The sequence below is a fragment of the Dermacentor variabilis genome, chromosome 1 (assembly GCF_050947875.1).
Source record: "Dermacentor variabilis isolate Ectoservices chromosome 1, ASM5094787v1, whole genome shotgun sequence".
NCBI classification, from domain to species: domain Eukaryota; kingdom Metazoa; phylum Arthropoda; class Arachnida; order Ixodida; family Ixodidae; genus Dermacentor; species Dermacentor variabilis.
The window spans coordinates 65,278,254-65,292,129 of NC_134568.1; the positions used below are offsets into that span (position 1 = coordinate 65,278,254).

At 46.1% G+C, this 13,876-nt stretch overlaps 1 protein-coding gene across 1 annotated transcript in view; it reads right to left on the minus strand.

Annotated features, from left to right (window-relative positions):
- LOC142571404 (retinol dehydrogenase 12-like) overlaps positions 1–13,876 on the minus strand; it is a 48,778-nt gene that overhangs the window by 23,310 nt on the left and 11,592 nt on the right. The window contains exon 4 of the mRNA XM_075679728.1: positions 755–841. Within this exon, the coding sequence (XP_075535843.1) occupies positions 755–841 (87 nt within the window). The remainder of the gene's footprint in view (positions 1–754; positions 842–13,876) is intronic.

Below are 13,876 nucleotides of genomic sequence, written 5' to 3' on the forward strand. Positions count from 1 at the left end.
AGCGAGAACATATATTACAGTGCACACACATCTGTAAAACAAAATAAAAAATGAGCGGTCAAGTAATGAACTTCTCCAGCGTCATAGATGACCTCGCGACAGGCATGTCGCCAGGCCTGCGAATAAAGAAAGATTCGGCGATCTGGATCCCGCGCAGTCTTACCTTCTACCAGATATTCCTACATGGCATGCAACGGCTTGCAGTTGCACTCTTTGCATTGTAGGGATAAACGAGAAGACGGCTGCGCTTTCAAGGAAGCGCTGCGATCCGTTAAACGGCTATTCGAACATCGCCCGGTGTGAACGATGTGTCACTTCTTAAAGGATTCGGTACACCGTTCCCGCTTGCCGCTAACTGGTCACGATGCTTAACTTTGCATTAGTGTCAATCTTGCGCGGCCACTTCAGCCTTTCCTCTGCTGCTGTGCAGATACGATCCGACTTATTCTTTGCTGATGAGCCATTTACGCCGTACCAGCTTCGCATGCCTTCTTCATGCTGCCTGACTGCGACACTGTGTGCAAGTAAGCAATACTAGCAACTGACTGGCTTATCGACAACGATGCTTGTGTTACCAGTTACTTGTGTGCAATACGGATTTGTTTGTTGAGCAAATGAATAACTCAGCATAAATCAATACAGGTTCATTCGTTTTGACACTGCAACAACTCTACCAGATATTTGTGTCCAATAAATTACTCCAACTCTCCTTTTCACCACTGAGCCAGGATAGACCAACTTTTGCATAGCCTACCTGTAAGTAGTAGTGTCAGGAGGAAGTGGCCCAAGTAGTTGGCTTGGAAGCATTCTTCATAGCCGTCTTCGGTAAGCTGGATCCTGTCTGAGAATAAAGCACGAGCGTTTGCCCGGTTTATGGAGTGTGCATAATTTTTGCATTCTCAAGAGTTTTGCAAAGCGCGGTCATTTCATGCACAGTTTGTCGGTTTGTTCTTGATCAGTTTGTACGCGTCCTATTCGAGTCCATGTATTATCGCTCAAATTTGTCCTTCAAACACGTTTAATTGTTTGTCCTGTAATTCGTACGGCCCCGCGCTGTAGCACTGGCTGTGTTCGCGCCCATTTAGCAGGGCGCTTTTTTCATGACCTCCCCCGCTTTTCGAGCATTGAAACGGTTGGTTATTAGGTAAGCGCATTAGGCACATCGATGGTGCTTGCTGTACGTGAGCTAGCAATCTCGGATATGAACAGCTGGATGCACAACAATCCACATGGAAGGACGCGCTCGACAATAAGTTGTGTAAAACTAAATATCCCTCGTCAACATTATAACAGCAAGTTGTGTCGTTAAAAACCGACTGTACCGGCCATGCGCTCGGTCATCGCCGATCGTATCGGAAATATACACGCGATCACCAGAACGACAGGAGAGACACTTCCCCGAAATAGTTTAAATGAAAGAATATTTTTTGTACGTTGGAGAGCCATTTCGCAAACGGCGCCACGCCAGGTGGAAGAAAGAACTTGCCAAAAATCGAGTATTTTTTTTCGTTGCCATAAAATATACATTATTATAGCTAACAGACATGGTGTTTTATTGTTTTATTGGAAAGTGATTTAGACACTACTTTATAATATTATTTTCCTAATTCGCTCCTAAAAATGAAGAAATGTAGCACTTTAAAGCGCTTTATGCAAAAGAAATATAAAGTTTGAAACAAATATCGCTTCTTATTAACACTGAAAGCATTGAATGCGTTGACAGCTGAGCATGCGACAGTTGAAAAATGATGTTTGTTTCTTTTTTATCTTGTTTTGTTGCACTGTTTCTGAAATTGATATTTTTGTATTCCTGCAATTATTCCAATGTAATTAATTCTCGTTATTTCTGTTTTGCTACTCACGTACCCTTGCATTTCCTTGTTGTTGTTCTTTCCTGTACTTCTGCCCCTCCTGCAAGGGCCACTACAAGGCCTGCAGTATTTTCTAAATAAATAAATAAATAAATAAAAGCCCAACCATACCTTCATACACTTGTCCTCAAAGCACATTTATTTATCTACGTTTATTACAACACCCTCAGGGCTTCAGGGCGTTATAGAGGGCTATTGTCTGTACAGTCTGTCCCAACTTTCGTGCACAAAGATTTAAAAATATGCCACATAGCTAAACAGAACCAAGGTAATGTTATTTGCCGTAGCTTGGAGATACTCAGGCTAATTTTTTGCATTCTGCTTAATTACATAATTCGTCTAAATTCATCAAATTCTCAAATATATAATTAGATGAAAAGTATCAATGAGAAAATTATAGAGCAACACGAAAAACTCCCGATAAAGATTTTTTGTTGCTGAGTGCGGGCAGCACAAAGGTGCTTTTTTCCGAGCATGAATGAAGCCCGCGAATACACGCCAAGTTCCTCGATTGGCCCGTCGCGCGGCAATTTCGCGTGAATTTTGCGCGCTTTTATTAACGCTTACAAAAACACGTTTATGTAGCACGTATTGAGGAACAGAAAGCTGTACCGGAAATTTCTCATGTTGTTCTACAATTTTCTCATTGACACTTTTCTTTAAATATAATATTTGACAAGTTCATTAAATAATTTAGACTAATTATGTAGTTAGACGAAATGTAAAAAATTAATCTGAGTATCTCCAAGTGACAGCAAACAACACTACTTTGGTTCTGTCCAGCTACCTGGCATTTGCGTATTTTTAAATCTTCGTGCATGTATATATTCTGACAAAATTTCGTTTGTGTCCCAATGTTACGCAACTGCCCCGCAATAACACGCTCATCTTGGAAAACACAGCATTTTTGGCCTATGCTCACGCATCCTATGCTGACGCGTCCCGCCTTTATTTTCAAACCTGTTTCCTGCGCTAGATTCCGGCTAACCGCTATGCAGGCAGCCACCTCCAAGCAAAGCCTCACCAGCTTCCTCAGCGTCCAGGCAGTTGCAATCCGGACACGCGTATGATGCAGAACGCGTTCCCGACGGCTGAATACCTCTACTTCTCCGCTCACGAACGCGTAGCTTCATACCAAGCGAAATAACGCGAGAAATAATAGCGCAAAATACTTGTTTTAGCTCATTAACCAAGAAGCCGTTGACCAGGAAGTCGCACGCAAATTAACCGTTAAAATTTTGAACCGCGAGGGCAGAGGTCACGTAGGGGGTCGATCATGCTGGACATTATTTTTCGTTTAGGAACGCTAAAAGACAGACTTGGTACTCCAGAGTGCTATATATAATTCAAAATAATCATTTCCTACTCTTTGTCATGTAACAAAAAAACGCTATGAGAAAAGAGGGAGAAAGATTGTTGGTTAAAATTGCGCTTAATACGGCGTCTCTAAAGGGAGTAGTGGGCTGACGACAGCATTTCTTGCAGGGAAGGTATTATGCTTGTTTTCGTTAGCAACGTTAGATGGATGGATAGATGTTATGAGCGTCCCCTTTGGAACAGCGCGGTGGGTTGCGCCACAAAGCTCTTGCTATTATACTGCCTAATATGCTACCTAAGTTAAAAAATAAAAAAGAAAAAAAGAACGCACGAGGAATTCCCATAAACAAATTTTCTGACCCACTATTGTGAACTTTGTTTTTGTACGTCTCTTTTTTTTTTGTCGTTCCCGTACTTTTCTTCTACCAATTTTCCAATCGCCTCTTATACTAATCTTTATTGTGGTCATGTTTACTTTCCCCCTGCTCTCGCGGAACCCAAGGGCTTCAAGGAGGCCAGTGGTGCTTAAATACACCGCTGGGCAGACATCTTCACATTGTAATAAAACATGCTCAATCGTTTCCCTAGATTTACCGCAGCAAGCACATGCTTCTTCTTCGTTCTTATATCTCGCTTTATAGGTGCGTGTTCTGAGGCATCCTGATCTCGAGCAGTAAAAAGCGCTAAACAACAGGACAAGGAGAGGGACGCAGACAACAGCGCTAACAACCAAGTGTCTTTATTCTTTCAGTCAGCATATATATACTCCGCCGCTATCTCAAAGCACAGAATCAACAGAATTCAGCCTGCGCATGGGCGAAAATTGCAATTAATGCGATAGGAAGGCAATCTTCTTCGGAAGGAGAGAAATAGAGGGAAGGCTTACACATGCTTCGCCGCTAATATGAATGTGGAAAGCTTCGGAAATAAGACGTGCGTGGTCATCGCGGTATTTTGACAGATAGGTCACATCTTTAAAAGACGGCTTGCAGCAGCATTCATTGCAATGCAGTGATAACTGACTATCTCTTGCTCGTTTTTGAAGTTTGTTTGAGTGTTCGCACATGCGGTCATTGATGCACAGCGCCGTTTGACCGCTATAAAAACACTTGCACGAAAGAGGAATCTTATAAACCGCACAGTCACAGCAGTCACCAACAAACCTCTGTCTGTGCTGCTTTTTACAGCTTTTCTTGTTGTTCTCGGTCACCCGGTTGACTTGATGGCACAGGCTACCTAACTTATTTCTGGCAGTGAACAAAAAGCTAACGCCTGCCCTGCTGACAACCTTTTTGAAATTATGTGCAACCTGGTGCACATATGGGAATACCGCAATCATTTGCCGTGAGCGATTCTGAGATTGAGCAGCTGCCGATTGCTTTCTTTTAAGGCTTGTTGCGAGGCTTTTAGCGATGCTAGTTAAAAGCGGTAACGGGAAACCTGCGAGCTTCAGCCTGGCTACTTGCAATTCGAAGCTTGCATCCACTTGGTGGTCACAAGACCTGATGAGGGCCGCCTTCATGCAAGATCTTGCAATCTTGCTTAACTAGCTTTGAGTGCGCGGAGGAAAAGGGAAGAAGGCTCTTATGAGACCGAATAGTGTAACCCCAACATACATGATTGCTTGAGAACGATAGCTCCAAGTCTAAGAAATGCAGCTAGTTGTCTGACGGATGCACCGTGGTGAATTCAAAGGAATCTAAAGCTATGCGGAACAGGTCAAATATTATAGCAGCAGCAGGCTGCGCGTCAGTAGTGTTAGTATTTGTAAAAAAATAAAAAGTCATCAATGTATCGCATCACTTCTACAATGCTCGTCTGGCTGAGCTTAGTTCCAAGATTGCGGTCATAGCTGGCAAATAATATGTCGCCAAGAACAGCGGCTATACATGAACCGATGCATACACGTTTCTTTTGTATAAAAAGCTTATCCTCCATGGATACGACAGTGGAAAGCATGTAAAACCTTAAGAACTCTAAAAACCTGTCGACATTAATACCACATGCATTCTTAAACTTAAGAACACCGTATTTGTGAATGCAATGACCGACTTCAATGCATACATCTTTTTGAAGCAAAGAGTAATATAAGACCTTGATGTCCACGGGAAGAGCTCGGACAGCCTTTGAACATTGCTCACAGAGAAAGGTGGAGACAGTACCTGGCGTCTTTATTAGGAAGGGGTCATCAAGCAATCATGTTTGTTGGGGTTACGCTCCTCGGTCTCATAAAAGCCTTCTTCCCTTTTCCTTCGGGCACTCAAAGATAGTCGCACGGTATTGCAAGATCTTGCACGAAGGCGGCCCTCATCAGGTCTTGTGACCACCAAGTCGATGCAAGCTTCGAATTGCAAGTATTTTGTGCTGAGCTCCTTGCTGTTCGAGAAGCGTTGTGCTCTGTGGCCGCCTTCCCCGTGGTCCCCAGGGCCCGCATCGTCATCCGCACTGATGCCCTCCAGGCGACACGGCTTCTGCGACGCGTCAGTCGCAGCCCTGAAATATGTCAACCGATCCATCTTCTGGCGGCACGCATCCCGCAGCCAATATCTATCGAGTGGATCCCACGCGACCTTCTGAGCTTTCAAAGCCGTGCAGATTCTGCGACCTGTCTAGCGACCTCTCCATCGTCACTGCCTCAGCTGTTTCACCTAGATGATGCCACCCTCCCTTTAAAAAGAAAGGAGCACCTCCGGCGCCGCACACGTGCTCTCATACATCCGTGTGCGGTAAACCTCCCCCGCGGTCTTACCCGTGCAGAGGAGGTAGCGCTTCGGACGATCCGGGTCGGGGTTGCCCTCACTCCTGCCGTGACTAGGAAGTGGCCGCACTTTCCCCCGTTATATCCTCGCCCTGGGTGTCCACTCTGCAAGTCGCGAAATGCTGAAGCCAACATCCACTACCTGCTGTGGGTTTGCCCTGCACTGAAACCGACAAGGCTCCGGCACCTCGCAGCAGCGGGACTTTCGCCGTATAATCTGAGCGATTACACTTCTTGGACGCAGGGACCACATTATCGATACCTCTTGGACTTCACTAGATCAGCAAATCTTTTTTCATTCATTTAATCATCCTTATTCACCCCCATCCCATACCCCTGTATGCCCTAAGGGATTTACCCTCGCATCTAAAAAAAAAATTGGAGGACGCGTAAGCTTCGCCTTCAAGAGTGGAACGCGACAGCGTTCCCGTCGACCCGCCAAGGGGTGTAAGACAATGGGCTACGGCGCAGCAACTACGCGCCCCGCATCGGACGCGGTGAGCGTCGAGCAACGCAGCGTTCGGCGCGACAACGAAATGTGCGCCTGAGCAAGCGACGCACGCCTGAGCCTTAGAAACAGCTCGTTTCTAAGGCAACACCGCGTTCACTAGAGGCGCTTTTGTACCGCTTTGAAGCATCGAACTCGTGGCTCAGTGGTAACGTCTCCGTCTCACACTCCGGAGACCCTGGTTCAATTCCCACCCAGCCCATCTTGCAAGTTGTTTTTTATTCATGAAGTGCCTGCTGGGCTTTATCGCTCACGGCCAACGCCGCCGACGCCGACGACACCGGCTTTTCTGCGATACGAGCTCCTTAACGCTGTCGCGTTAAAAAATGTTGGAAGTAGCCAGGCTGAAGCTCCCAGGTTTCCCGTTACCGCTTTTAACTAGCATCGCTGAAAGCCTCGCAACAAGCCTTAAAGAAAGCAATCGGCAGCTGCTCAATCTCAGAATCGCTCACGGCAAATGATTGCGGTTATCCCATATGTGAACCAGGTTGCACATAATTTCAAAAAGGTTGTCAGCAGGGCAGGCGTTAGGTTGTTGTTCCCTGCCAGAAATAAGTTAGGTAGCCTGTGCCATCATGTCAATCGGGTGACCGAGAACAACAAAAAAAGTTGTAAAAATCAGCACAGACAAAGGCTTGTTCGTGACTGTTGTGATTGTGTGGTTTATAAGATTCGTCTTTCATGCAAGCGTTTTTATATCGGTCAAACGGCGCGGTGCATCAATGACCGTATGCGCGAACACTGAAACAAAGTTAAAAAACGAGCTAGAGATAGTCAGTTATCACTGCATTGCAATGAATGTGGCTGCAAGCCCTCGTTTAAAGATGTGACCTATCTGTCAAAATACCGCGATGACCACGCACGTCTTATTTCCGAAGCTTTCCACATTCATATTAACGGCGAAGAATGTGTAAGCCTTCCCTCTATTTCTCTCCTTCCGAAGGAGATTGCTTTTCTATGGCATTAATTGCAATTTTCGCCCATGCGCAGGCTCAATTCTGTTGATTCTGTGCTTTGGATAGCGGCGGAGTATATATATCCTGACTGAAAGAATAAAGACACGTGCATGTTAGTCAGCAGTGATGTCTGTATATCTCTCCATGTCCTGTTGTTTAGCGCTGTTTACTGCTGGTAATCATGAACCAACCAGCCCAAATGCGTGCTCTTCTGCAGTTTATTACTATCCTGTTCTCGCTTCGAAAACTAATGAGCTTCCATTTGAGTTATCGCAAATTGTTTTTTTTTCCTGATTTCGTTTTTTCCTCTTATGTAGTTACCGACGGCAGGTTTCTTTTCCATTGCCGCCACTCATGAGATTATTTCAGCCTCTGTGACTTTCTGCTTGACGTTCCTTGTTGCTGTGTTACTCACCCTACAGGCTCCATACTTGCTGGTAAGCTTCCTAGTTCTTTTCCTGCACTGTGAATCAATGTTATTCTTGTACAAATACCTGAACACTCTCCCAGCCCATTTACTTTCTTCCATATTCCTCTGTTGTTCTTCATAATTAATTTTACTGAGCTTCTCTCACTTCAAAGCTTGTCCAGCCCATATCACCCTGCACAGCTTCATTTGTAGTCTTCCCGTGAGCGCCCAATTGGAAGCGTCTCACTGACCTTTAATTGCCATCGAGTCCTGATTGTACCCCTGATTTCAAGCAAACAACCGCACTTCCAAAAGCAAGTCCTCGAACCATTACAACTTTCCACATACCCCGGAGCACCTCGTACCCATTGTATCCACATAGCGCACAGTGCTTCATTATGACTTCATTTCGCTTCCCCTTTACTATTATTGTTTTTTCCTGTGTTTCCATATGTATATTGCCTTCGTTTATCTATATACCAAGATATTTATATTCTTTTACCCGAGGTATTTGCTAGCCCTGTATTGTCACTGTTGGCTGTTTTCATTGAGGACCATAACACCCGATTGTCTAACGCTAAATTTCATACCTAAATTTTCCCATTCCTGTCCACAGATATTGCCAGACGTTGCAAATCCCTTTGCTTGTTAGCTAGCAACACAATGTCGTCCGCATAAAATAAACCTGGAAGCTGCCGCTCTACTACTGTACCCGCCTGTTTGTACGATATGAAAGATTAAAAGCGATATTACTTTCGTCTAGCGCCTTCTCCATCCTCACAATGTACATCATAAACAGCAGTGGGGATAAAGGGCACCCCTGCCTCAGTCCCTTGTTGATACCAACTTTCTCCTCGCTCCTCATCCCTTCCCATTCAACTCAAACGGTATTTTCAAGGTAAAACTCTCTCAAAAGCTGTAGACAATCGTCGCCCAAGCCTTACCCTTGCAGAATACCCCACAAAATGTTGCGGTCTACGTTGTCATACGCTCCTGTGATGTCTAAAAAGGCCATATAGGACGGTCTGCTTTCTACTCTTGATATTTCGATACACTGAGCAAGAACAAATAAGTTATTATTCAAACGCGCCTACCTATTCTGAAGCCATGCTGAAGTTCTCCCAAAATGCGATTATTCTATGTCCATGCTTGCAGCTTTAATTTGATTGCCTGCATTGCTAGCTTGTGTATCACCGATGTAATGGTCAACGGTCTATACTTGCGAATTCCATCTTTCTCCCCCTTACCTTTATAAATTAAATTCATTCTACTTTGTCGCCAACTGTCTGGTATTCGTCTATCTTTTAGACTCTTTTCTGCTGCTTTCAACAGAGCTTCCGTACTTTTTGGTCCCAGTTCATTAATCAGCCTAACGGGAACCGCGTCTAGCCCTGTGTCTGTGCGCTTAGGAATTTTCTCTTCGGCTGTCTTCCAGTTGAAATTTTTCAGCACCAGCTCCTCTTCCATCTGGTTCTCTTTTATGCTGTTTTTTTTTCCTCAACTACAACCTCGTCATTGCCTTGGAAAGATTCGGCGGTTATTTTTCGGTTGTAATTTAAGGTCGCTTCTCCTTCCAGTTTATTTCCAGCTTCGTCTAGGATACGTTGTTGTATTGTTGTTGCCTTCCTGCCTAATAATTTGATCTGGTTCCAAAATAGTCTAGGTGCGGCCTTCTTTTTCTGAAGTATTTCTGACAACCAACGTTCACTTTCACCTTTTATGTTTGCTTGCACCAGTATTTGAACCATAGACTTTTTCTCCCGGTATATTTCCCATTTACTGGCCACTTCATGCTGCGGCAATTGTACCTTCTTGGCTAGCCTGTACTCTCAGAAGGCTTTCAGTTGTTTGGCGATCGCTTCTCGTACCTCCCCGTTCCACCGGCTTTTCGGTTTCTTTTTTCCTTTCCAACGTAGATGTTGTTTCTCTTTCCGTATTTTTGTCGTTATTACCCTTAGAACGCCGCGGTGGATTTTTGTCGCCGTCTGTGGCGATTCGTTGAACTTGAGTGTTTGCAACTACGGGGCTAGCCAATTCTGCGGGCACGGAAAGTTGGATTATTTAATTAAGAATAGAGAACGATCACCCGTGAAAAAGCTCCTGCACCCCGGGAATGCAGCAAACGGAGGTATTGGACTGGAGAGAATCATCTAATTACACGGTGCTTCAGCGAGCTCTCGCGTATGCAGTGCTGTCTTGAGTCCGTTGGCACTCCGCAAGTATTTTTTATCTTTCTATTCACTGAGCGCCCTGTGTCAGATATCAAAACTTCTCACATGGACACTATTTTCACTTTGTTTTCGTTTTGTAACGAAGAAAGCGTGCAAAGAATGAAATTATTTATGTTTGCGAGGGCTAAATATGAAGCCCGAATAAGTGGATTCACAAGACTGACGACATCCGTGCGTCACTCGAACAATGTCTTGCTCCTCCGGTATTCGCAAGTTCCGTCGTCTATAGATTTCGCGCAAGGCGACTCAATATGGCGGCCACAGAGAGTAAAAGAACCCCTGAGCACATGTGCGTCCTTTCCGTCAGCTCATATTTGGCTTAGCGCTTCAAGATGGCTCTACCTTTTTTTCACAATCACTGCCGCGAAGCGACATCATGCGCAACGTAGACGCCTCAGAATCGCGGATACGGGGCCTGATTGAAGGCGAAGAAGTCATGAACGTCAAGCGCATTATTTGTTGTACCCGCCGTGGTTGCTCAGTGGCTATGGTGTTGGGCTGCTGAGCACGAGGTCGCGGGATCGAATCCCGGCCATGGCGGCCGCATTTCGATGGGGGCGAAATGCGAAAACACCCGTGTACTTAGATTTAGGTGCACGTTAAAGAACCCCTGGTGGTCGAAATTTCCACTACGGCGTGCCTCATAATCAGACAGTGGTTTTGGCACGTAAAACCCCATAATTTAATTTAATTATTTGTTGCGGTGTGAAGGCCTGCACCGTATTGTCCGTCGCTGTCAGAGGGCTCTGCCTGCAGACATCACATGTCCGGCAGAAGCGGCACAGGCTGGAATTTATTTATGTCCGATAAGGTTTTATCAAGGTACGTTAGCTTGTCCTTTCTCTTTTTCGTTGTGCTAATCGCGACGGCCCGCAAAGCCTATACCTTTCACGCACTGCCGTTTCGCGTCAAAGTGAAATTTTACTGCTCTGTGATGTTCTCGAGCTCCTTTCAGTGATTGAGTTGTTATGAGCAGATACTTATATTCGACAATTAAGGGAAAAATATCGCTAAGGTTATCGAAACTTATTTTTCAGACGTCTTTTTTGTATGTCACCATGCTAAATAAAGCATGCAAATGTAAACAAAGCCATGCCAGTTGTTTTATTCTTCGCTGGTGCAGTTGCATTACCGTACGAGTCACGAGGAGTCACGACAGAAGCTTTTTGCACTCACGTCCCAAATTCAGTGTCTGTATTTTATGTTCTACAAATCTTGTTTTCAGGAACACTGTTGCTGCAAAGCAGGGATGCGCGTGGGCGCACGGGGTGCAGCCGAGAACGTAAACGCATGCGTTTCTGGCGGAACGAGACAACGGCGACCGTACTGGGGGAGAGGGGGCCGGGGGGGGGGGGGGGCTGCGGCTGGTTAACTACGGTCAAAGACTTACTACGCCCGCCCACGTAGACCTACTGTAGCATTTCTATAGAGCTGCTACAAACTGCTATAAAGACGTCAGTTTTTATCTCAAACATTCATGTGTCCTCGTTGCGTTGGCCTCAAGTGCGCAACTCGAGCTTGGCCGCGCGGCGGAGCACGGGGTGAAGCGAGAACGAAAACGTGCGTTTCTGGCGAAACGAGACACCGCGGCAACCACACACAACGAGTTGATGCAGGCGAAACCTGAGCAAATACTTCCGATGCTCGCCCACGTAGTACATGTACTCGGGATCAAAACCCCGCCGTTCGCGCTGCTGCAATACAATCTCCCAAGCCGGGTTGTTCTAATAACGCATCGATTCTCCGTAGAAAAACGAATACGAGAATGCACATCAGCACAGAACTTTCGTTTTCTTAACTACGTGGCTTCAGAAGAAGTTACTGTCGACGAAATGCGCACTGCACACACTCATCGGTGGCGTGACCGGCTTGCAAATTCGCAACTTGACGATCCGTTCTTTCTGCCATGCCGCATCTTTGGGGAAAGAGTGGAGGCTCACTTCACTTGCCACATATGTGTTGGTGCACTGCGGCACGCAGCTCATATGCGATTGATTTTGAATTTCATCTTTGTTTTAACGATCCGTAAAAACAGATAATCAAGCCTACTGGCCGCCACGAAGAAAGCAAGCAAATGCGCTACCGCCGCCCACGGGCGGCTGCGGTTACTTCGATACTCCTTGAAAAAAATTCGCCAGTGGCCGCGGGGTGGCGTGACAGTCTACGGAACTTGCCAATAGCCTGGAATTTTTTACGATTGCCGCATGTCGGAAGGCTTTTCAGGGGTGCGTAACTAGTTGGTGAGCCATATTGTTACACAAACGAAGGATGAAAACTGGAGATTATTTACAAAATATATTTACAAGGGATAATGCTGCGCTGGCCAGTTCAGCCGACAGCTAGAGAGCCAGAGAGCGTTCTTCCACCTCTTTTCTCGAGTGATAGCGCCCACGCGCCTCGTTCAAACAATCAAATACCAGAACCATGTAGCATAATCCTTCGGCGGCAGAAGCGACATCCCGGAGCGTCTAAATGTCATCACTGGGAGGGTAGTAATGCTTCAGTCGTGCAACGTGCATGATATCACGGTACTGGGAGGCAGATGGGGCGTCAGGGGCGATGTCGTAGGTGACGGGAGTCACGGGACAAAGCACTCGGTATGGCCCTGTGTAACGAGACAGCAGTTTTTCTGACAGGCCGACCTGATGCGACGGAGACCATAGAAGCACCAAAGAACCACGTGGGAAGTGCACGTCTCGGTGTCGCCGGTCGTACTAACGCCTTTGACTTTCTTGGGATTTCAGAAGGCGGTCACGGGCAATTTCCCTTGCGTGGGCACTGCGGGCGGCGGCGTCAAGTGCATATTCACTGGTCGGTGCCGCGTGAACAGGGAGGGTTGTGTTGAGGGGCAGTGCTGGTTCTCGGCCGAACAGAAGGAAAAATGGGGAATAACCGGCTGTGTCCAGGCGCGAGGAATTATAAACAAATGTGACAAATGGTAGAGCCAGGTCCCAGTCAGTGTGGTCTGAAGAGACATATTTCGCGAGCATGTCTGTGAGAGTGCGATTGAGACGCTCTGTGAGGCCATTTGTTTGCGGATGGTATGACGTGGATAGCTTGGGCCTCGTGGCACAGGACTGAGGATGTCCGCGATAACTTTTGATAGGAATGTCCAGCCACGGTCTGTGAGAAGTTGTCGCGGAGCTCCATGTAATAAAACCACGTCGCGTAGAAGAAAATAGGCGACATCTGTGGCGTAGCTTGTAGTGCGAAGTAGTGCGCAAGGTGTGACATTTCAGTGTGCTTTTTCTGCCATAGTATCGGCGTCATGAACCACGTGCACGGCGTCTTTAATCTGCCGTCACTCTTCAAAACGTTCGTGATCGATGGTTCGTGGAGTTGAGATGGGAGTGCATTTGCGTGTGCAGTAGAGTACTTGCAGCGAATGCTCTGTAATCTCTTACTCCACCGTCAAAAAAGCATTCGAAAAAAATAACAAACACGTTTCCTGGGGAGTAGACGCAGCATATGCATATCTGCATGCACATGCACATGACGCCTTTATTTTTTAGCGAGTATAATCCAACTCCTGTAAAGCCCGTCATCCCGAGAGTTCGTAACCGCTTTCAGACGTGCAAAAGTTGACACTCTTAACGTATGCACCGAAATGAGTTCCATCAAATAGCACCAAGAAAATCTAAACTGAACGGACGAAGAACGCAAATGTAATGCCTTTAGCTGACGGCTGTGAGTAATGTTATTACGCCGCACCGTCGAGCCTCCCCATCGAGCCTCGCCCGATTATAAATTAGTCGCATTATTGCTTGTTTGATTACTAGTCATTTTAGAACGTAGGTCTCTGTGCTAAATGCAATGTGGAAGAAGT